Source organism: Salarias fasciatus, chromosome 9 (assembly GCF_902148845.1).
Source record: "Salarias fasciatus chromosome 9, fSalaFa1.1, whole genome shotgun sequence".
In the NCBI taxonomy this organism is placed as follows: Eukaryota; Metazoa; Chordata; class Actinopteri; order Blenniiformes; family Blenniidae; genus Salarias; species Salarias fasciatus.
The window spans coordinates 18,374,368-18,398,224 of record NC_043753.1 but is presented as its reverse complement, the minus strand read 5'-3'; the positions used below and the strand labels follow the sequence as shown (position 1 = coordinate 18,398,224).

The 23,857-nt window shown below is 45.3% G+C and overlaps 1 protein-coding gene across 4 annotated transcripts; it reads left to right on the top strand.

Moving 5' to 3' along the window:
- The first annotated feature begins 2,573 nt into the window (after positions 1 to 2,573).
- Positions 2,574 to 21,828, top strand: myom1b (myomesin 1b). 4 transcript variants are annotated; one of them, XM_030099919.1, is made up of 38 exons: positions 2,574 to 2,685; positions 3,009 to 3,210; positions 5,018 to 5,152; positions 5,266 to 5,440; positions 6,618 to 6,775; positions 6,874 to 6,966; positions 8,090 to 8,178; positions 8,394 to 8,435; positions 9,453 to 9,467; positions 10,178 to 10,339; positions 10,430 to 10,591; positions 11,513 to 11,654; positions 11,842 to 12,041; positions 12,167 to 12,220; positions 12,342 to 12,466; positions 12,555 to 12,738; positions 12,826 to 13,000; positions 13,087 to 13,208; positions 16,541 to 16,737; positions 16,809 to 16,935; positions 17,076 to 17,260; positions 17,384 to 17,498; positions 17,582 to 17,738; positions 17,825 to 17,931; positions 18,018 to 18,062; positions 18,169 to 18,305; positions 18,416 to 18,560; positions 18,821 to 18,880; positions 19,051 to 19,118; positions 19,204 to 19,317; positions 19,758 to 19,845; positions 19,932 to 19,970; positions 20,074 to 20,179; positions 20,294 to 20,457; positions 20,591 to 20,627; positions 20,752 to 20,774; positions 20,890 to 20,945; positions 21,130 to 21,828. In XM_030099919.1, the coding sequence occupies exons 2-38, from the start codon at positions 3,059 to 3,061 to the stop codon at positions 21,388 to 21,390; spliced, it is 4,416 nt and encodes a 1,471-aa protein (XP_029955779.1). In that variant the 5' UTR covers positions 2,574 to 2,685; positions 3,009 to 3,058; the 3' UTR covers positions 21,391 to 21,828. The 4 variants fall into 4 exon arrangements, with proteins under 4 accessions (XP_029955779.1, XP_029955781.1, XP_029955782.1 ...); XM_030099920.1 differs by having other exon boundaries at positions 2,582 to 2,685; positions 3,013 to 3,210; XM_030099921.1 differs by lacking the exon at positions 9,453 to 9,467.
- The last annotated feature ends 2,029 nt before the right edge of the window (positions 21,829 to 23,857 follow it).

Below are 23,857 nucleotides of genomic sequence, written 5' to 3'. Positions count from 1 at the left end.
GATAGTCTCCATAGATCCCCATGAACTTCTGTACAGTTCAAATGCCTGGAATAGCTGAACTCTTTGAGCTACTGTCAACACAGGAATCTCAATTTAAGCCAAGTTTAAGAGAGGTGGAATCAGTTAAACCAACTCTTGTTGGAAAAAAAAAAAAAAGAGAAATACATTTCATTATCAAATACTGAGTGACAATCTGACAGTTTGTCTCCCATGTTATCAAACTCTTCCTGAGAAAGTGGCAAAATGTTACATTATTTTGCAGAGCTGAAGATAGCCATCAGGTATTCACTGGATTAGTGAGCAGCTGAAAGACAGAAACCACACAGCTGTGCTCACTCTAATAAATTGTAAAGTTTGGATGACCCTACACACTATAGCTCTCTGTGGATCCTGGTAAAGCTGGCTCCAAATAGCACAGTGGGATTACACAAAGGGTCTATGGATGTACACATATTTAACATGTTGTAACTAAAGTCACTTCTACACAATTGAACTATAAAGATAGCTATAAAATGTCATTTTTAATATGGAGGTAACACATTTTTAGCAAACCGTAACCTTTACACATTTTCCACACAGCAAGCACCCAGTTTAAGAACTAACCTCAACCTTACATTACGAGTACGTACCTGCTCACAGGAATGAAGAACACAGTAAAGATATGTTTGGCCTTATTTGTTTTTGGAGGAAAAAGTTATGGACTCACACTAAAACTATACACCTACACCTGTTGATTACTGCTGTGATATTAAATTATGAAGTAAGATTTGTGAAGGCTGTATTGATCAGTGTGGCAGTGGTGTTGTGGTTAGCGTTTGCCTCGGGAGTCTTTTCGTGTGGAGTTTGTGTGTTCCCCCTTTGTGAGTGTGGGTCTTCTCTTGGTGCTCTGCTTTTCGAGCCGATTTTCATCAACAGCATCTGCACGAGTGTCCTTTTTGTCAGCGTGTTCTGATTCAGATGCAGTGCAGTGGACATAGCGTCTTCACTGCTGTGGTATCGGTGAAGGAGAAGTCGCAGCGGATCAAGTGGAGGCAGAAGAAAAACTGCATTTAGGTGTTTGACCCTGTTCTTGAAGCACTCGATTATTGTCTGGTTGTGCATGCACCCATTCATTTGTGGCTTTGAGGCATTTTGGAATAGCAACTCAACTCAGGAATATGTAATATTAACCTCTTCCTCTAGATCTCCCTCTAATACCAGAGGCATCCACCTTGAACACTAAAGTACAGAATCGTGTGTGTTTCATCAGTCTGGTCAGTTCATCTCATCTTGCAACCTGCACCATACCTGCTGGAATCCCAGTTTGTTTTATTTGAGTCAGGTTCTGACTCTTGTCTGTATTACTATCAACTCTCGTATTATCTTGTCTTTTAGTTTTCTTTGAAGGACTGTCTTCCTGCACTACATATAAATGGCCAAAACAAAAACTCTATTCTGCCTCTGCATTTGGTTCCTCTAACTATAACTTTCGTATACCGTTGTGAAAGCCGATGTCTTTTGGGGTCTCTTTAGAGTTTGTCTTTACATTAAGCCAAAAAAAAAAAAAAAGACATGAACATGACTCCACACAGTAATGAAAGAAAAAGATGAGTAATGTTGGTTTATATAATTAAAAACTTTTCTTTGCAGAATCTAATTGTCATCACTCAGTTGATAGAGTTGCTCATCTTACAATGCTGGTAGTTTGATCCAATATAAGAACCAAGGAGTATGATTGATTCTCAGAGGAAAGTCATTTATATTCATGATTACTGTCAGCATGGCTGTTGACTTGTCATCCTTTCATCAGCATGACTAAAAATCAGATGCTGAACTCTTCGTTCTTTTGATTTATGCCAACAGCTGTGTGTGAGCAGCGGGGACAATGGGGGGGGACGTTTGCGTACTCCCACAAATGAGAGTGACACGGAAAGAGAGAGTGACAACGGGACCGGAAATGGAATTCGCCGTATGTGAAACAAGTAACAATAGCATAGCTAAAGTTAGCGACAGTCACAGCTGAGAGTGCAGCAGAGAAAAACACAAAACATACGGTAGGAGCCCAAGGTTAAGCAGGAGATGATCGTGATTTAACCTGAAATTAAATAATAACAGAATACAATAGATAGAATTAAATCTGTGATGATAGAAAATGATAAAACTTGGATGGTGTGACACTGATATGAATGACTTTTTAAATCTTTTTTTTAATTTGCTGTATTTATTAAAGCTGGACTGACATTTTTATTTAGTGGACTAAGCAAGCAAGTGTCAATGAAAAAATAATTTAAAAAAACTCATCGAATATATTCAATTAAATCCATACAGATGTTTCAATTCAAATAATTGAAAATAAAAGGTAAACAATCGTAAGTAAAGCAGAATGGTAGCAGAAGCGCCCCTGTGTTTACCTGCATATCACTCAGTAATGTCGGGTGGCAGAAACCTTCACCCGTGAATGTGTTGCACCATGGGAGTCGACTCGCCCCCCAGTTCTTCTCCCAGCTATATTTATCCCCACCCTCACCATAAAAGGCTGTGACTGCTGCTGGGACACTCTGGCAAGGGCCAACCTTATTTTTGTTGTGTGGACCGCAGCCCTGTACACACCTGCCTGCCTGAAGGTTTGCTGGGATATCAAGCTTTGCGTGTGGAGTTGGACCATCTTTCCCTTTGAATTTTGGAGTTTGAGGGGACTTGCTGTGGGTAAGCGGCCCCTGCAGCTGGATGATGTGACTCGCCAGGTTTTAATTGTTGCATTTGTCTGTGTCAGCATGATGAGAAAGTGCTTGATTGCCTGAAAGTCATTTTAATATCTGCTGTTGCAGATTTGAATTTACAGATTTCACGATGATTCGAATGCTGCTCCTTTAGGTTTTTCTTTTCCATCATAGAACAATTCGTACAGTTTGTTTTCCTTCTGAAAACAATATTTATTATGCATCTGTTTTAACAAAAAGCAGAGTGACGTTATGATGAATGTACAGTATGTTATATTAACATCAACATCTTGCACACTAACCAACAAGACAGAGAAAAAGAAGAACAATCCAAGCTTATTGAAGGGGAGGCCTGCAGTATGCCTGGATCGATACCATTCTACCAGAAGCACCATCGCCACTATGACCGTGACTACCGTAGCAGGGAGACGGAGTCCAGGCTGAGCCAGTACCAGTCCAGCAGCAGGTACACTGCTGGCAGTGGCTCCTTCACCGCCACCGGGAGCAGGGGGTAAGGAGGAGGAAGGAGGGGGGGAGGATGGAGGCTCATACCTTCCTCAGTCCATTTCATTGTCCCAGGAAAGCCCTACTTCCTCCCTAACACCACCATCCACCCCTCCCCAGCTGATCAAGTTCACTCCCATCACCCCTGTTGGAACACAGCTCTGGGATCATCTTTCCTTGACACCAAGTAACCATCTTTCTCCCCCTTGAGATTTTTCTTCTCTTTGATCGCCCTCCCCCTCACCCAACGAAGGACCATCACGCTTTACCACCGACCGTTTTCGAACACTGCATGGAGCTTTGTGCATGCTTCTCCGCACCTGTAACCGTCATACCGTCTAAAACAATCATGGAAAGTTGAATTTTTCATGAGATTTTAGTCAATCTACACTTATTTCAGAATATAGCTGTTGTTCAGTTAATTGAATGCTCTGTTGTGTAACGGCTGAGCTTTGGTCTGAAATAGCATCTTGACCTGTGCATTCCACACTGGAGCGAAAGTAAGACGCGCTCGATCAGTCCTGTCCTCTTGAACACTCCCGGTTGAATTCAAATACATGATCATATACTGGCTTCCCTTTGTTTTCAGTTGACATGCGAAGAGTTGTTATACTTCAGTGGCTGATTGTGATCAGAAAGGCCAAGAGAAATAAACCACGGTGCCAGTGGTTTGTCATCACTTCAACCTAATGGAGCATATTGAATTTAACTGTTAGAGGAATAACCAAACACCCACTGCACAGTGAACTGATATTTTACAGTGACTGTAAAAGATAGGAGCACTGCCTTAGATAGTGAGAACAGGTCAGAGGGCTTAGGTTTTTACTAACACCATCTGATCTTAGCCTTTACACTCATAGCTGGGCAGTTCACCAGCCCCCCAAACCTGCCCTGAAGTGAGGAGAGGCCGGATTAGGTTGTAGTGGTGATTTATCACTCAGGAGTTACGTTATTGCTGTAAAGACGGCCCTGGATTCATGTGGTCACGCATGTTTCGCATTAGGTGGGATAACCGTGACTTTACAGGCTATTAGATTATAAGGCTTCTTAATTTAGGGGTTTTTTTTTTTTCTTTTTTTTTTCCTTGCACGATCCTGGAGAGTCAAGTGAATATTTGTGGCCAGAGCCAAAGGGACACTGACCCAGATAGATACAGGAAAAATGAGGACAGCTGCCCTGTCACCCCTCTTGCCCTGGTCTGCTTATCGGGTTCTAGTTATCTCATACTGTGAATGTCCAGCACTCAGTCTCTAGAGCTGCCAGATACAGCATGGGGCCTCATGGAAAAATCACTCTGCAGAGACTAGAGTTAAAATAAAAACAGGATATGACAGTACCGTTCTCCTGTGTGAGGGTGATTTGTGGTTTTTAAAGCTTTGTCACCACTTTTAATTGTCTTCATCTATCCTGCTAATGAGCAAAGGGAACATACAGTATTTTGATTTCTGCTTCGTTTGTTAGGTGTTGTTTGGGCTCCGCTTTACGTTACACTTTTAGATTTGTGGTTTCTGGCTTGTGTGACGGTGTGTGTCACCGCCATTTGAACCGTTGCTGTGTCTTCAGTGGCCAGATAGCTGCTATTGTCAGTAGTCACCATGTTGTCTGTTGTGTTTCTGGCAGTTGTTGTTGATGCTTAAAACGTAATAGCTGAGTTGTCTAGGAGTAAAAATGCTAAACATCACAGTAAAGATCACAACTAAACCATCTCTACCATTAATCCACAGCTCATCATCCCTTGGTCTTGACTTGATCCCCACATGTTTATGCAGTTGTGCTGTATAGCTGTCCAGCTGATGGTATCCTGTATGTCTCAGACTTAAAGCGTCTTCGCACTCTCTGCTGGACGAGAGCAGACTCAGCCCCATACCTAAGAGAGCCAAGCCAACTTACTTGGCTGTGGACAAAGAGAACCATATCATCGGCTATGTAGTGCCTGTCTTCAGGAGCAGGTAATGAATTATTCACCATGTATCCCCCACAGAGTGTAACTAGTTGTGTTCATGCAAACGTCCTCCTCCTCCTCCTCCTCACACGGCGCCCCGGGCTCTGCTCTGATTCATAGTCAAGAGTTTGGAGCGGGACTTTCAGACACAGAGGACGTGAGGGCGAGGGACTCTGCTGCGTACATGGCCCGCAGGGATTTGTTCACCAGTGGTTTGGAGATGGAGAGGTCAGAGCTGATCTCCAGGAGGGAGGCCATGCGGGAGTCGGCCAATCGCATCTCGATGAGCAAAAGGGTCAGTGGAGGGTTTTTCACTGTTCAGAGAGCACATGCCGGGTCGCAGCGTCTGTGCATTAAGACTGTTTCTTTGGTATAAACCTTGAGAATGTTGGCCAAAAATGGGTGCATCAAATCGTGTAGTTGTCTTCAGTGTCACTGTTGATTAAGAACACAACAAAACACACCTGGAGACCCTCAGAGATAATATAACTAATTTAATTTACATTTATTCATGTGAACTTTTCTTCAATAATTTCAATTAATAATGAATAATGATGATATAACTGCATTCATCTTAGCTGTGAACAACTTCAGGTGCTGAACCTGATTCCAGCTGACATCTGATATAAAAGTCCATCAGTGAACCATCACACATGGAATAGTTTTCAGGACTGTGGAAAGACACCAGAGTAGCAGGAGGGAGCCTATTTAGCTCAGGAGGAACATAGAAAGGAGGATTAAAAAAAATGCCCCCAAGTCTAGATTTATATAAGTTATCGTCTCTGTGTAAGATGATGCAGCTAAGCTAACCACAACAGCATCATATGGCTGATTTTGTACCGTACCTTCTGCTCAGCACGTCAACAGTAAAAATAAATTTGAAGTATCTTTCTTCCTCTGGCATCAAAGACAAAAAACATCAGTTGCTTTAACTACAGAGCAGACATCTCAGTGATGTTATTTTCATAGTAACGAAACTGACCTTAATGGATTGTAGCAGTGCTTTGAATTGCCATCTGCATGTGGATAAGAAGCTGGTATCACTCCCCCAAACACAAGAGAGCTATTTCTGTCCCCGGGGTGATTATGTGGAGCGCTACCCGGCCGTTCGATGGGCCTCATAAAAGCCACGGTTCCCCAGACTGCCAGTGGCCGAGTGACAAATTCCTGAGGAGATCCTGTTCCTGGAGACACGGGGAGGCAGCGTCCCTGTTGTGCCGTCACATTAAGAACTGAGTTGTTATAAGTTACGAGGCCTCAGCTCCCCCCCCGGATATTAATAGAAGATAATGTACCAACACACCCTCACAGTCTCAACACGCGTCTAAAAGCGGATCTCACATGTACACACGTGAAGACCGCCTGGGATTCTGTTGCAAGATTGCATCTTGGTTAAATAATAAGAGCACGCCTCGGTGGGGGGTAAGACTGACACTTTCCTCAGTGATTTGCTTTGATTCTGCCGTTTTTAGCTCCATGAACACGGGGAACACTTCAAGCGCATGAACGAAGACAGCCTGATGCACCCTCCCAAGTTTGTGATTAAGCCTCGCTCCCACACCGTGTGGGAGAAGCAATGCGTGCGGCTGCACTGCACCGTCAGCGGCTGGCCCGACCCCCGGGTCGTCTGGTAGGGTGACAGTCATTACCACGATCTCCGCTCTGTCCTTTCTGTCCCCCTGTGTGAAGATTTTCTGCTTGCTGATGTCCTCTGCTTCCCACCACCAGGTACAAGAACAATGTGGTCATCAACCCTTATGCCAGCCCCGGCAAGTACAAGCTGGAGAGCAAATACAGAATGCACACGCTGGAGATCAACAGGTAGGCGTCGCCTCTCCGTCCTCCATGAATGTCTTCATTCAAAGAAGATTGAGTCAATCACATTTCAACGCATCGTGATGTCGAGCTCCATGAAGCATTTTTCGAAGAATCAACAACAGCTACACATGAAAGTATGAAGATGGTGTGTTTGAGGACAGTTGCCAGGAAGCTGTTCTTGAGTAACCTACTGTTTGTACTTAGTTTTTCACTATTATTCTGAGTGGAAAATAATCATTCACACATAAAAAAGACAGTGTGCCAGTGCACTTCATATAAAACAGATGCAATAAGACAAAAGCAAAACAAAGGTAGCGCCGACAAGAGAGGCTGAACACAGAAGTTTTAACTATCTCTCCTTGAATGTCAGTGCTGTTGCACTCCCTAACATTGGATGTACAAATTCAGAAATTCAGAAGCCTCAATGTGTTTAACTGTGGTGTGATAAATGGTGACGTCCTTGATTAGTTCTTCATCTCTACTCTCTGATTTGCACCAGAGGCTTTTGAGGCAGATTACTTCCACATTCAGTAATTATCCTGGCTGACTCAAATATCTTTAAACATAGTTCAGATCATAATCAGGTCATTTTGATTCCAAACTAACATTTCTGTCTTGTTTTGAGCAGGTTGTCCTTTGTCAGGACAGATTACGACAGAATTGGAAAACCTGATTTTTTTTTTTCTTATAGTATGGTGCCATGCTGTTAGGAAACATGCATTTGTGGGATGAGCACCTCATTGTCATAATGGACCCTTTTTTACAGCCAGGAAACATTTGTTGTGATTACAGGAGTGCTTTTACAAGGGCTTATGAGGTTTTTGCTTGTCACACTCGTCAAAGTCAAGTTCACGGTCTGTCTGTCGCACAGACACGGTCGAGTCCAGAGACTCGCAGCACCTGATGCACATGACCTCACCGCTCGGGTCTATTTATTGCCCGAGTATTCCTGGTCAGGAGTGTTGGAGCGCTTCACACTCCGGACTCACATAGCCGGTGTTATTTACATGGCTGACAGAGAGAGAGGGGCCCAGGTTGAAGCTGGGGGGGGAGGGGGGGGGGGGGGGGGGGGCATACTTAATCGACAGAATGTGCGGATTGATCAGCTGACGCTCTCCTCTTTCAGGTGCGATTTTGATGACACGGCGCAGTATCGTGTCTCTGTCATGAACTCCAGCGGAGAGCTGTCCGCCATCGCCTCGGTCGTCGTCAAGAGTACGTTCCAGCAAGTCCACACACCCTTCAGTCCCCAAAACCTGCCCACATTTTCAAAATCAAGACTCTTATTGCCCTCGCCAAAGCAAATGTCTCGAGTTGACGTGCAAACGTGACTTCTCAGTACCGTACTGTCAGTCAGTCAGCATTCTGGCACCATAAAACACTCTGTAAATCCTGCGTCCATTAATAGCAACTGTCGCTGTTTTCTGCAGGGTTCAGAGATGACGTTGACGAGTTCCTCCCATCACCCAGATGTGAGTGTGCAATTGTTTTTTTTTTTTTTTCTTATCAATTAGTATTTTGTCCCACAAAGAGAGTAGAAACCTATCTGAAGTAATTATTGCTGCGTTTAATTGAAATACTGTTAAAGTGAATATATTTGAAGGTCTTTTAAAGTTTGTTTCTGGTGAGTTGAAGAATGAAAAGTCTGTTATTTGTTGTTGTTTGAGCTTTGTTGTAGTACAGCAGCACATGAAGACAGTGTAAAAAAACCTTAAATGCTGATTTTAAAAAAACCCTGTTTTTCTTAGGTCATTAGTTTGTTTTATTCCCCTCATTCGAACTTAATTACCTCTATTTCAGATGTTTTTTTCATCTAAATTCTGCTTTTCATTTCTAAAAGACAGAAATCCCAGTTCGTGGTTCATCTTTTTTGTTAAATAGTCTGATGTGCTGCTGTAATTTCGGTTTCATTTACACCTTATTACCTTATTCTGTCTGTTGCTTGGAGCTGGGCGTGCACTCTTTTGGTTTTGTTTTCATCTGCTTTAACTGAAAAACCAGCAACTTACTCTTGGTTTAAAAGAGGATGATTGAAAAAGGCACATTTTCCTGCCGCAGATGTAACTGAATGCGCTAAAAAGACTGATTTCATGAAGCTAAGCCACAGTAGTTAAGAGCTGCTGTTTGCTGACATTGGTTCATCTCGCCAAAGAAGGAACTTTATTATCAAATGAAAATTATATTTTTTTACACGTTTTAAAAACTCCTGGTAGAACTACTGTCCCTACGCTAATAATTCTCTGGATGATGCCCTGCAGGTTTAATTAACCACTTTCAAACTGCATGTCGCCATTTCATTCAGCGCTAAACTAATGCAACTGGAACTGCATCATCATTTAATGTGAAAATGATTGGTAACATAACTGGTGTTGGGTTGTTTCTGTTGCTCCATGCATTGACCTCAGTGGGCGGGCGGGTGGAGGGATATGGGATGGAGGAACAGTGGGTGCTACAGTGCTAACAGCTTTTCTGTCTCTTTGATGCTGCAGCGGCCAGAATATCAGGTAACAGGGTCACAGGATCCTGGTTTGAACACATTTTGGTGCAGTTGATGTCTCCACCGGCTAGAAGCCTCTGCATGGCCGCACCTGTCGCTTCACAAATCACTTCGCCGCTGCTCCTTAAAACCCACACGGTTTTAAGATAAAATCACTCTGCAGCCTTGTAACTGTGTCGTCGTGTAATTCAGGTTGAAGGATTAAGTAAATACTTTCCTCAGCAGCAACGGTATTTTTGCACCGTATAGTGATTTTATGCAGCTGCTTCAAACAGCAGCACACCGTCTGGCTTTCTTAGGCTCCTATTTTCTGGCTAACACTTCACATTTTTTTTAAGAGATTAACTCATCAACTGATAATCGGGTTGTTACTCAATGAGATCTGCAGCTTAGATTTTCGAGTGATTCACCGCATGTCCACAAGTTTTCATATCGTCTTTGTCCTTCATGTGTGCCCTGAACTTCTCCTTCATGTTCTTCATCTTCACATGCTCACTTCTTCACTTTATAGTATTTTGATTTGAGTTATTTTACCACCTGTTTATGTTTCATTCTGTGATGATCTGTCTCTTGAAGTGTGGTGATTTGTTCATCCATTTAATTCGTGTGTATTAGCCTTTCCACTTGTCTGATTTCCCCTCTTACAGATTAGTAATTTAATAAAACGGCATTATCAGCCCAGGCTGTGACTCTCTCTGCCTCATGCTTTGCGTCTAGACGGCCCAGTTTCTGAGTACGGCATCAAATTCAAGACTAACATCGTCGATACGTTCGGCGTGTCGTTTGGGAGGGAGGGCGAGACCATGACGCTGGGCTGTACGGTCATCATCTACCCCGCTCTGCACCGCTACGAGCCAGACGTGCAGTGGTACAGAGATGGTAAGTTTGGCTCAGAAGCCTGAACTCAACCTGGCTCCCGTGGCGTCGACAGTATGTGATCGCCGATCGTTCGTTGGTCTGTGTTTGCAGACGTCTTGCTGTCCCCCTCTAAATGGCACCAGATGCACTGGAGCGGAGACCGAGCCATGCTCACACTCGCACACCTCAACAAGGAGGACGAGGGCCTCTACACACTGCGTGTCTCCACCAAGTCGGGATATGAAACCTACTCCGCCTATGTCTTTGTCAGAGGTGAGCTTTTAAAACCTGTTTATGTCATTTTCCCCAACCTGCGGTTCTACGATTCCCACTAGCAGCTGACATGCAAATATCTAAAAAAAGCTAACATGTTAATTGCATTCATGACATATTTAATCCACATTATGCTCTCATGTTGCCTACAGAGCGTTGATTCTCACATATCCCAGCTTACTTATGGTCGTGCTGATAATTCTTCCCACCTCTATGTTTCCACTGATAATAACGCGCCGTGATTCTCCGTAATGCGATCGCACCCCCCGATAATTCAATTGTCTTTTGAGAGAACAAATGCTAAATGAAGCCCAATTCGCTCACCTTTCTTTGGATCGAGTGTCTCATCAAGCAAAGGTCAAAGTAGAAATGGCACCTCATGATCGGACGTGTTTGAATGTGACTGTTGTGAAGTAAGATTTCTCCATTAGAGGCGCCGTTGGCAGCTCGTCTGTTTGAATACAGTGGAAATGTTGGTCAGGGACGACGATCTCTGAGGCTATCTGACACATCAGCCATGCCGAGTATGGAGGGAAAATATAGCCCTCTTTGTTGTCCTGCTCCAGCTCGGGGTCGGCCAGCAGGGGGGACGGCAGGTACAGTCTCCGTGACGAAATGGTAACCGACTCCGGCGGCAGCGCTGCTATTTTCAGAGAAGCTTAGACGTGGAACGAGAGAAGCTCTGAGTGCACAAATGCAAATGCCTGATTCAAGGAGAAACGAAAGGCAGCAACTTTTTTTTTTTTACACTCTACTCCATCACTACACAACACACATGCAGTTTTATGGAAATATAACTTAATTTGTCGTTTTAAATGGAATAAACCACATGCCTAATAACCTTGAATGCTCTTAAGCGCACGTCAACACTCCCATGCAGAGGAAACGCCTCCATCCTGACAGTCCTGATGTATCTGTTAGACGCCGATGCTGAGGTTGAAGGCGCTCCTGGAGCCCCACTGGATGTCCGCTGTCTGGATGCCAATAAGGACTACATCATTGTCACCTGGAAGCAGCCGGCTGTTGACGGCGGCGGCTCCATCCTGGGCTACTTTGTGGACAGGTCAGCTGCTCAAGATGATAATGGATAGTCATGTTGTCATCTTCTTTGGAACCCAGATTCTGTTGTTTTTCAATCCTGGTCCTCGGGGCCTCTGCTTTGCTTGTTTAGAATGTTTCTGCCCAAACACACCTGCTTCATACATGCTCCAGGTCAAACTAAATCTGCTTTTTGATTTTTTTGTGCACAGGTGTGAGGTCGAAACCACCCACTGGGTGCAGTGCAACGACACTCCGGTCAAATTCGCCCGTTTCCCTGTCACCGGCTTGGTGGAGGGCCGCTCTTACATCTTCCGCGTTCGCGCTGTCAACCAGAGCGGCATGAGCCGTCCGTCCAGAGTGTCTGAGCCGGTCGCCGCCATGGACCCAGCCGACCGAGCTCGAATGAGAGGTACGGCCAGACACAGCAGTGTGTTTAAGTGAAAAAGAGTCAGCTTATCAGACATGAACACGCAAGTAAGACACATTGAAACAAAACATAAATGTAGCTGAAGTTAACATGATGATATTCCGCAGGTACCTCTGCTCCCTGGACCGGCCAAATCATCGTCACTGAGGAGGAGCCCGCAGGTGAGAAATCACATTTTTACTGTAGCAGTTGAAACCAGCTGGTGAAATTGGTTTCATTTCTGCCTCTTTTTCTACGGCTGACCTTGAGTTGGGATTTCATTCTTCATCTTTGTACCATCAGAGGGCGTCGTTCCTGGAAGACCTCGTGAACTGATGGTGACAGAAGCAACCAAGAACTACGTGGTGCTGAGCTGGAAGCCTCCCGGAGAGAAAGGCCTGGAGGGGGTCATGTACTACGTGGAGAAGGTAAGTATATAAAACTATCAAGCCTCCAACTGTTTCCTGAATATATTCCTGCGATGGACAGCTTGACCTTTCCCCTCTCGCTTCGCAGTGTGTCTCTGGCACAGACACCTGGCAGAGGGTGAACACGGAGATCCCAGTCAAGTCTCCTCGCTTTGCGCTCTTCGATCTCGCCGAGGGGAAATCGTACTCCTTCCGTGTCCGCTGCTGCAACGCCGCCGGTGTCGGCGAGCCGTCTGACCCCACTGAAGCCACCACAGTTGGCGACAAGCTTGGTCAGTGGCCTTTAGGAGGAAGCTCGAGTCAATTCAAACCACGCTTTTTAACTTTACTGGTGCATAAATAATCAAAATTGTCCACAGATATCCCATCTGCCCCAGGAAAAGTTATTCCCACCAGAAACACTGACACATCGGTTGTCGTGTCCTGGGAAGCGTCTCGCGATGCTACGGACCTGGTGGGATACTACATCGAGGGCAGCGTTGTGGGCAGCGACGTGTGGGAGCCATGCAACAACAAGCCTGTGAACGTCACCAGGTCAAAACGACTCAGATCTCCATTTTGAGTCGAATTCGGGTACGAGGTAACGGTCACGGTCACTGACTGATCCGGTTCGTTTGCAGGTTCATCTGCCACGGGCTGATCACCGGAGAGACGTACGTTTTCAGGGTGAGGGCAGTGAACGCTGCAGGGATCAGCCAGTTCTCCCCAGAATCAGAACCTGTGGAGGTGAAGGCTGCTATCGGTAAGGAGGAGGGAAAAAAAACCTTAACATGTGACAGCAATTAGATAAAGTGGGAGGATTTTATTTCTTCTTAGATGTAAGGCTTGAAAAACACACAAATAAAGTGTCCATTTATGTTACAGGATGTATTTTAGAGTCTATTTTCATGTTTGCATTGTTGTTTCTTAATTCTAAACATAATCCAGCAGTGACTATCATGATATGTGCCTTGTAGGCTCATGGTGTTTTCTTGGGACATGTCTTCAGCTTTTTATATCATCAGCATCTGTTCCACATTTTCTCCACCATTCCTCCACTCTGCCACCCTTTTCATGTTACTCTTCACTATCGTGAGCCTCCCCGCCTTCCTGTCCGGCTACACCTCCTGCCCCCGGCACCTCCTCCTCCCCTGCACAGCCTGAGGCGGGTCGGGGTCAGGACTTGTAGACTTCCCCTTAATTTGGGTCAACGCGATCCAATTCAGTGGTTGTGACAAAGACGTGCGATCCCCCACACACCACCATCACTACCCACCCACCCCACACATGTCCCTCCATCTATCCCGGGCACGAGATGTGTCGGCAACCCCACTCGGTGCTGAAGGTACCAACACATGGCCTGCTCGCACTCCGCTGGTACCGAGATCGTCTCTTCTAACGTCTCTGTTAGCAGCTAATCCTGCAGTGGCATTGGTCCGTTCCATATTCTGTTCATGAGGATGAATAAAAGATGAAATATTTCTTTCTGACTGAAAATTGCTGACAAAAGAAAGTCTGTTCTTGCAGCTTGTTGATACTTTCCTCACTGTTGACCCTTGAGTGAAGCGTCAGTAAGCTCAGCTGGACAGCTGCCGCGCTCTCGACATCATTCCTTCAGAATGCTCTGCAGTCCTAAAGTCATGGTGACGCCCGCTGCGTGGACAAATGCGCTGGGGTGGGGTCCTTTAAGATACAGCTGGTCTGCTTTTATGGTCGGACAGTGGAAATGTCCACGAGGGTGGTCGTGTGCTGTGTTATATAGAATAATCAGAAAGTATAGGAGTAATAATGAATAGAGCAATGCCACTGTGATAGAGATTAGAGATGGCCTTCCTGCCCTCCTGCATGTGTTCCTGTAAATCAGTCCGTTTTGTTACTGACACTGTTTCCAGCCTTCGGATGTCTCTCATTCACTCATCAACGCCTTGTGCATGCTCTGTTCTCATGAAACACACTCAGTGAGAATGCCAAGAGAACATGATCTCTCATCATCAACCATACAAGTAAAGCTACTCCAGAAAAGGGAAAAATCATAGTGAAAAAACGAAAAAGAAAAAAAAAAACATTGATAATTGACGTGAGGCCTGAATTCATAGAGGTGAGATCACTGCGCTGAAGCGTCCAGGCTCAACCACTGCTTCAACTTTTGAGTGGAGATCTAAGCGGTGATGAAATCTGTTTGGCTTCCTTACTGAAGTTCAGAGTTTTTTCATGCACTGTCGGCACGAAGCCACACTCTCACACTCGGTGGATGTGCAGCTGCACACGCCCGCATGCTCTCATAATCCGAAATGAGTCCTGCTCACGTGGATGTCTCTCGTTGGTCATCTTGTCTTCATTTCCACTCCCAGTCAGATGAAGACATCGTACGGTTCCAGATAGGGCGGATGCCACAGATATATTTATGCCTGTTTCTTCTTGAGGAGAATGATAGAGAAATGAGCTGTGAATAAATCTTCTGCCTGTTTTTTAAAAAAAGCTTCTTCTGCTCTTCTCTGCTAACACCCGTAGGGGGCGGCATTCCACATGGTGTGTTGTCGAAGACGGGGCCGGGGGGTAACGTGGGCCAACTAACTGAGCACAGGCCACGCTGGACGGGCTCGCATGAAACTGTCCAGCTCCCCCCTGACACTAAGCCAAAGTGCAATAAAGCTCAGGCTGACACTGAAGCCAGGAAGGGGGCCGGGGCCGCCGGTCCAGGCCCCGCGGGGCCGGACCCCGCCGAGAGTAAAAGCAAGGGGGGCAAACGAGGCAGCGTGACCTGGGCCCCTGACCTGGCCAGAGACACGGAGCCAAAGTCTGTGTCAGGCTCAGTTTCCGATCCACTTACTGACAAAATCACAGACGCACACGTAGACTCGCTCACTGCTGAGGTAAAGCATCGGGCCGTGGAGACGGCCGCAGAGCCGGCGGCCACGGCAGCACGTAAGTTGTCTGTAGATGCTTCTGCCGATCGGGAGAGAGCCGAGTCCAGGAGGGAGTCGGAAGGTGAGCACAATTCACAGACAGAGAAACTTCAGGTTAAATCACAAAGTGGCAAAATATTACCTCATAATGAACTCTAATGAAGGTGATGTCCGTACGTACATTCTGCCATGTCCGTCCAATGTCCTGCATGAGCTCTCGCCAGAGTCATGTGAATTAAGTGGCAGTGCATCGTGAGCGTGCATGGAAGGCAATTCGAATTGCCGATTCTTGCTGATCATCAACAAACACAAGGAGAATATTCAGGTTTTCAATCATGTGATTAGCAGATCTTAACAAGTTGAATAAGCAGTAATGTGATTACAGTAACAGACTGCCGTGAAGCAGTTTGAAAACTGAACAGAAGGCGAATTATTCGACTGGTAGTCGTCATTTTAAGGTAAGTCACTAGTAGATTAACTCGGCACACTCGTGCTTTCTGACCACCACTTTCCTACAACCTCTTGACTTGGCGGCCTGGTGTCGGTCATCACGTCTGGACCCGCCAGCCCCCCCCCCCCCCCAGTACCCCGAGCACTTTAACACACAAACACAACCACAAGAATGTCATGGCAGCAGCCAGTCGATCACACCGGGCACTCGAGAAGTGGGTCATCCAAGCCACACAGGAGCAGGACACTTGTGACCTGTGGCCTTTTTAGGACTTTGGCCTGGACTTTCTGGACGTCCACCTCCTTGACACTGATAATAGGGGAGGGTATCAAGTTCAATGAACTGTTTGTGTACTGCAGGCCAACGTTTAGATATTCTCAGTATGTTACATGATCCTGCTTTTGTTGTGACCTTCTGCTCACTTCTTGTCACCTTTATTGCCTCATATGCTGTGTAGTAATGAAATACTGTGATATTTTTTAATGGAAATATACAAATAGAGCTGTATTTGCCAAGATCTGTTTTGGCTTTGTGATTACTGTTAACACCTTCCTGAAATAAGAAAGTGAAGTTTACCCAAATTTACAAATGAAGTGATGATTTATGAATTACAGCAGATGTGCTGCAGAAAAGAGAATTGGCAGTAAAAAGCATCCCTTCATCCGGACGCTCGGTTCTCCCATGACGTCAGTGTCCCTGCTGGGCCTGTGTGGTGTTGATCCGAGTCCTCTGTCTCAGCCTCCCCGGCTCCACCCTATGGCATCACCGTCCTCGAGTGCGTGCGCGACTCCATGGTGCTGTCCTGGAAGCAGCCGGCCTTCGTCGGCGGCGCTGACATCACCGGCTACTTCGTGGACTACCGCGAGGTGGTGGACGGCGTGCCGGGGCAGTGGCACGAGGCCAACGTCCGGGCCATCAGCGAGAGGGCCTACAGGGTGAGTTCACCCTCAGCTCCTGTAAAGTCTGGTTCGGAGCACGGCTTTATGAATCGGCTGTTTGCTTCCAGGTGTGTGACCTGCACGAGAACAAGAATTATCAGTTCCAGGTCCGGGCGGCCAACATGGCGGGCGTCGGCATCCCGTCTCTTCCCAGTGAAACCTTCCTGTGTGAGGAATGGACGATTGCAGTGCCAGGTTGGTTCCGTCATGTAAAAAGAAGTACGAAAGTACGAAATGTCAACGAAATGTTCCTTGTCATGTGTACATCATTTGTATGGAAGCTTGGATATTTGTACGTGTGTGTTTCATCGTGCGTGTGTCTGCTCCGGTCCCAGGACCCCCACATGATCTGCAGGCTAGGGAGGTGCGAAACGACTCCCTGGTGTTGCTATGGAAACCCCCCGTCTACCAGGGCCGCAATCCGGTCAACGGTTTCTACGTCGACATGAAGGAGGCGGAAGCGCCAGAGGAGGCCTGGAGAGGCGTCAACAGAGACGCAGCGGAGAAGACCTTCTTCAAGGTCGTCATCCGGACTCTGTGTGTGTGTGTGTGTGTGTGTGTGTGTGTGTGTGTGTGTGTGTGTGTGTGTGTGTGTGTGGGAAGCAGTCGCCATTTTATGCGGTTGTGTGACTTCATTTCACAGATCAAGAATCTTCAAGAAGGAGAGTCGTACATATTCAGAGTGCGCGCTCAGAATCAGGCCGGTGTTGGGAAGCCTTCGGACGTCACGGAGCCTGTCGCTGCCGAGACCAAACCAGGTGGGATCCGCTGGTGGAGGGCGAACGCCCTCCTGCGTAACGCCGCAGAGACGCCGTGTTACAGGGTTTACTGTTGTTCTCAGGCACCAAGGAGATTGTGGTTGACGTCGACGACGACGGCGTCATCTCCCTGAATTTCGAATGCGGTGAAATGAGCCCCGACTCGAAGTTCGTGTGGTCCAAGAACTACGAGGACTTCTCAGACACGTCCCGCGTGACTCAAGAGACCAAAGGAAACAAGTGAGGAGACGGAAACCTTCCAGACTGACACTGTACCGGTAGAAGTGCTTCCTGATCACCTGAACACCAGTTTTTCTTCCCTGCAGGTCTAAGATTATTTTCAACGATCCCGGAGAGGAGGACATCGGTATCTACTCGTGCATCGTCACCCACTCCGACGGGGCTTCATCGAGCTACACACTCTCCGATGAAGGTTGGCGACTTAAACACGTGTTGATGTGAAATCATCAAGCTCTCTCGTCTTTCTTCATGTCTATTTATGAATCTCTTCTCCGTCAGAGTTGAAGAGGCTTCTGGAAGTCAGTCATGACCACAAATTCCCCAGTGAGTGACTCAAAACTTTTAAAAAAGTCTGATGACTGAATGGCGTTTTCCCGAGACGGCGCTCATTCTTTCCTCTGCCACTTTTTTTTTTTTTTCCCTGCTTCAGTTATTCCCCTGAAGTCAAACTTGGCTGTGGAGATGCTCGAGAAGGGCAGAGTTCGCTTCTGGCTGCAGGCCGAGAACATGTCAGCCAATGGCAAAATTGATTACATTTTCAACGATAACGCCGTCTCTCAGGGGGAGGTCAGTGACCGTCTGTAACTCTTTCAATCCATTTCTGTGCACCAGCGCGGTTTTCAAGGTAGCTTTGATGTTATCCCGCCTCGCTACTAATGGCTGTCCGTGTTTTGCAGAAATATAAGATGAATTTCGACAAGAACACTGGTGTGATCGAGATGACCATGGACTCTCTGACCCCGGCGGATGAGGGAACATACAGCTTCCAGCTGCAGGATGGAAAAGCTACTAACCAGTCCAGCTTGGTGCTTATCGGGGACGGTACGTCCAGTAAAACTAATATATCACAAATTCAAGTAGGTTTCAGGGACTGAAAGACGGGATTCATGGGAATCTGAGTGACTACTCATTAATAAACATGGAGCATATATGACCAGCCTGACAAGCCCGGCATGCTCAGTTTGAACAGGAGAGGGCAGTAAAAGCAGTTTGGAGGTTATTTTGCAGCTCAGCAGCTCAGAGTGCTTTCAGTTTGTTAAAATGTAATCAACACTAACTAAATCTGTGTTTTTAATCTTCAGTGTTCAAGCAGCTGCAGAAGGAATCCGAGTTTCAGAGCAAAGAATGGGTCAGAAAACAAGGTATGAAATGTACTTTTAAACATTTTCTTTCCTCTGTGTAAAAACAGCAGCAGAAGCTGGAAACACCGGCCTTTTGAAACAAAGATGTCAAAGGTGGTTTAATAGCCTGCCAAGCAATTCAGCTGGAGACACTGTTCTTTGTTTTTCCCTCCTCTTGTTGTGTCTGCCAGGTCCTCACTTTATCGAGTACCTGAGTTACGAGGTGACCCCAGAGTGCTGCGTTATCCTCAAGTGCAAGGTGAGCCTGAACCCCGGAGCCTCCCGCCTGCCTCTCTGAGCGTCTTCGCTCTCAAACTGTCCCCTCTGCTGTGTTGGCGTTTCAGGTCGGCAACATCAAGAAGGACACCTCTGCCATTTGGTACAAAGACGGACACGAGATCAAATCGGAGCAGAGCCTGAGCTTCACGGAGGGAGTGCTGAAACTGGAAATTGCTCAGGTGAGACTGTGAGAAGAGGAACCTGAAGTGCGAATATAGATGTACACATGCATATTTCTGGAATGCGTCATCACTGAATTCATTAGCATATATGACTCTTGAGTGTCTGAAGACTTCTTTTTACCTTCAGATTCACGTCTTTCTCCTCTTTCCTATTCTCGGATCGTTCTCTGTGAACCCGACTGATAGTTGTAGATGAATCTCTCAGTGAATGAGCAGTTTGTGGAATCTCAGCAGCCTGTCTGGCACCAGCGTCTGACTCCCAGCGTGACTCACGGTTCTTGCTGATTATGCCGACATGCCTTAATGCATCCGATTGGCTCCAAGTGATCAGACGATTAGATATTTGCGGGACCATTAATTGCAAACGTCTGTTGAAGCACAGCGGCATGCAGTTCTCCTTCAAAATAAAACGTATAAACTCTTATTCTTTCTATCAGATTACGAAGAAAGACGCAGGCATGTATGAAGTTGTTCTGAAGGACGAGAGAGGAAAAGACACGTCCAAACTCAACCTGACAGATCAGGGTAACTTCGCAGCGTCACACACTGAAAGAGTTAAGAAACAGAACATTTCAAATCATCCAAATGATCAAATTTGTTTTCTTTTCAAGGTTTCAAAGAATTGATGAATGAAGTTTTCAGTTTTATCGGTAAGAACAGATGTTTGGTCGCAGATAATGATGAACCTGAGTCACATTAAGCAAATAAAAGATGTTTTAACTGTTTTTATTTTATTATTTTTTATCTCTGCAGCCAATTCCTCCACTCCACTGAAAATCACAAGCACAGACGAGGGCATCCGACTCTACACCTTCGTCAGCTTCTATAATGATTTGCTCCAAGTGACATGGCACTACAAGTAGGTTCAGTTTTGAATTCATGTCCATAAATATAGGTGTATGTTTGACATACAGTGTGATTCCAATGTAGCAATTTTGCGCTGCATCGAGTTTCTGTCTTCTCTCCCTCACAGGGATTCGCCAATCGCCTTCTCTGACCGTATAAAAAGCGGCGTGGTGGGAGAGCAGCTGTGGCTGCAGATCACCGAGCCGACTGAGAAGGACATGGGCAAATACGCCATCGAGTTCAACGATGGGAAGGGCGGCCTCAGGAGGACCGTCGAGCTCTCTGGTCAAGGTAAACACTTCGGGTCCTGTGAGACCTCCGTCTGAACCGGGGTCCTCATACAACCACCAAGGTTGTAAGACCTACGGAGACATTTAATGTTTTATTTTCAACCATATTCTCAAGAGTTGTTTTTGTTTTGCAGCGTTTGATGATGCTTTTGCCGAATTCCAGCGGCTCAAGTAAGTTATGGACTTCACGATAAGGATCTCACACTCCTTTCAACACATTTCACATTGAAAATAGCTAAAGACGATTGAATTTTGATCTGATTAGTTCATCACTTTTATTGTTTTACTTCCCCAGAGCTGCTGCGACTGCCGAGAGAAGTAAGTTTTTACTGATTAGATTAGCTTTTCTTTTTAAATTTAATTCAAACAGGGTATTTTGTTGAAGGTAAGTTATTTATCTTGATCTATTAAAGCCCCCTGTTGATCCTCTTAGATCGTGCCCGAGTAGCAGGAGGTCTGCCTGACGTGGTCACCATACAGGAAGGAAAGGTAACGGCTCCTGATGCTTGATGAGGATCAATAAATGACGAGATCCTACATCAGAATTTGAGAAAATATGGCATTACTAACATTATTCCTGCCAACATTTATTAACTGAAATGCTGTTTGTGCAGCACAAATACATATAGATATAGATAATTGGTGAAATGTCAAATATTTTTCCTCTTTTCAGGCCCTCAATCTGACCTGCAACATTTCGGGCAACCCCGTGCCGGAGGTCACCTGGCTGAAGAACGAAAAGGAGATCACGTCGGACGAGCACTGCATCCTGAAGTTCGAGTCGGGGAAGTTTGCCAGCTTCACCATCACGGGCGTGAACACGTCAGACACCGGCAAGTACAGCATCCTGGTGAAGAACAAGTACGGCACCGAGAGCGGAGACTTCACCGTAAGTGTCTTCATCCCCGAAGAGGCGGCCGGCAAGAAAAAATAAAGCGGGTCCAAATCTTGTCGTAAATATGTACAAATGACAAACGATGGAAACGGTTTAAAGGTTAAGACAAGGGCTTGAGGACGTGTTGAATGTTTTATGTAGAATATAAAATTTACCGTAGAGGTGCTAAGTTTAAACATCATACTCACAATGAACGCAGCAGTAAATCTCAGTACGCAAGGTTAAGGTTACCGTATGACAGTAATACTGATGCACTTTTTGCTTGTGTAAAGAGAAAGAAATCAAAGTTATTGAACTGCAAAGATAGAAGTTTGTGTTGATGCAACTTCAACTCACCGAAAAATACCTTGATGTTGTCTGAAATGTCTATTTAAAATACAAGTGTTTTAACATTTGCTGCAAATTATGTTGGCCTTCACTTCAAGTTAAAAAAAAAAAAAAAAAAAAAAAAACTTAAGATGAATCCATTTTAGAATTGCCAGTAAATTAATTGCATGAAAGTAATATCATGCTGGCTGCAATTTTCAAAATACCTAGAGCTGATTGGCTTTGGAAGTGATCAAAATTGGTAGCAAATGCTTTAAAACATGAACTTTCATCAGGTGTTGCTCCATTAAATCCACTTTGTGTCGTCACCGTGTCTCCCTGTGTGTAGCGAGCACTGAATGTTAGCCCAGCGAGTCGTCGTTTTTCACCACTTCCTGTCCACCTCCTTCACATTAATGACCGTCTTCTTTATTTATTACGTCGATGCAGTGAAGACTGTGAAATCACCGTCATATATGACTGCTTCACTCTCAGTTCCCCTGTTATGTGATGAGACTAATAAAAGATAGCATGTGCTTCCCCCCACCTCCTCCTCCTCCTCTTCTTTCTTCTTCTTCTCTTTTATAAAGTCTGTCACCGCGGTTCAAACCCTCCACCTCTCACCTTTCACCTGTGTTGTTTCAGTTTCTTTCTTTTCACCTTTTTTCACCTCCCAGTCACACTTTTCTGTAGAGTCGGAAAAGCTTGAAGATCAACAACCAGCATGGAGACAATCCCACCCCTCCTGTCATTTAATCCCACCCTGGTCTGAGCGCAGGTGGAGGTGTGCTCCACCTCCGCTGCTCCGAAACCAAAGAAAATGTGACTTCCACCTGAAGACGCAGCTACAAAAACAATCACACATTACACAAACAATGCTTTTCTTTGTTTGGTCGTGTGGGAGAGATAATCTAGATATAAATAACAAAATAGCATCTGTAAAAAGAAAAAAAACATATGAGGGAACGCTTAATTGTATTTACATATGAATGCACACAGTAATTTAAGAGGACAAATGTTTGCTAAGTTTTTTTCTAACAGCCTGTTGACTTGACTGTTGAGAATATGTCAGTGTTTGCTTTCCATCTTGGTTCCACTGATGCAAAGAAACTTTTTTTAAGGACTGCTGTCTGGTGAGTGTTGCAATGTTGTGTTAAAGGTGCTGTAGGCAGGATTCCGCATCTTGCTTAGGGTTACCTAAGCAAGATGGCAATTTGACCCATCTAACATGGCGATTTGAAACCCAACACAGCCAATCCTGTCCTGTTTTCTCTGACATCACGTCCTTACACAAGTTAAGCCCCTCCCACAAGAACGTGCGACGAACGCCCCTCGACCAATCACGGTTAGAGCCTCAGGGGCTCTTCTGATTGGTCAAAGATACCTGGAGCTGTTGAGATTCCTTTTCAGCTCAGAACAGAGACCACCCTCCACCCTCACGGTAGTGCAATTATGCTAAACTCCTAAAGGATTATTAATGAATACTCTAACATTTAATCCAAAGAAAACACAGAAAAGTTAGCATTGACTAGCAAAATCCTGCCTACAGCACCTTTAAAGGATTTTTATAGTGTATAGGATTTGGGAAATCCATTCAGAATAACTTATTGTTTTATTGAGACGGTGAATAATAGTCAGAAAAAATAGTGTTTTTTCGTCACCTTCGATTGAATCCTGCATATTTACATGAAGGTGTTATGTTAAATGGAAGGGTGCCTTCAGACACGGTCCTTCCTTCTTTTGATGATATAGTGAAAAAGAATCAGCTCAATATTAAATCACTACGTTTGTAAATTGTAGTTTAAACAAAACAGATTAGATATATTAGAATTTCAAAGCACATTTAGCTTCATGTAATCGTCACATAATACTTACTGGTTGGCCTTATAAAACATCTTTTCGTACTCTTATGAATTAAACATAATGCACACACACAAACATGCATACAATTAAGAACATATCTGAAACTGAGATGGTTGTAAAAGAGCCGTTTCAGTCATTTGGTGAGAATTTGCACTACGGTGCCAGTCAGTGGTGGTCTGACCTCTGACCCTCTCCGGTGAGTATTAGCTATACTGATTCTGATTCCACGGCTTTATGACATGTCGACAGTTCACTTCGTCTGGTTTGCTCTCAGTTGGAGATGACGGAGGGGACGCCCGACATGGGGGTAACTTCATATTGGACTGACGCAGAAGGA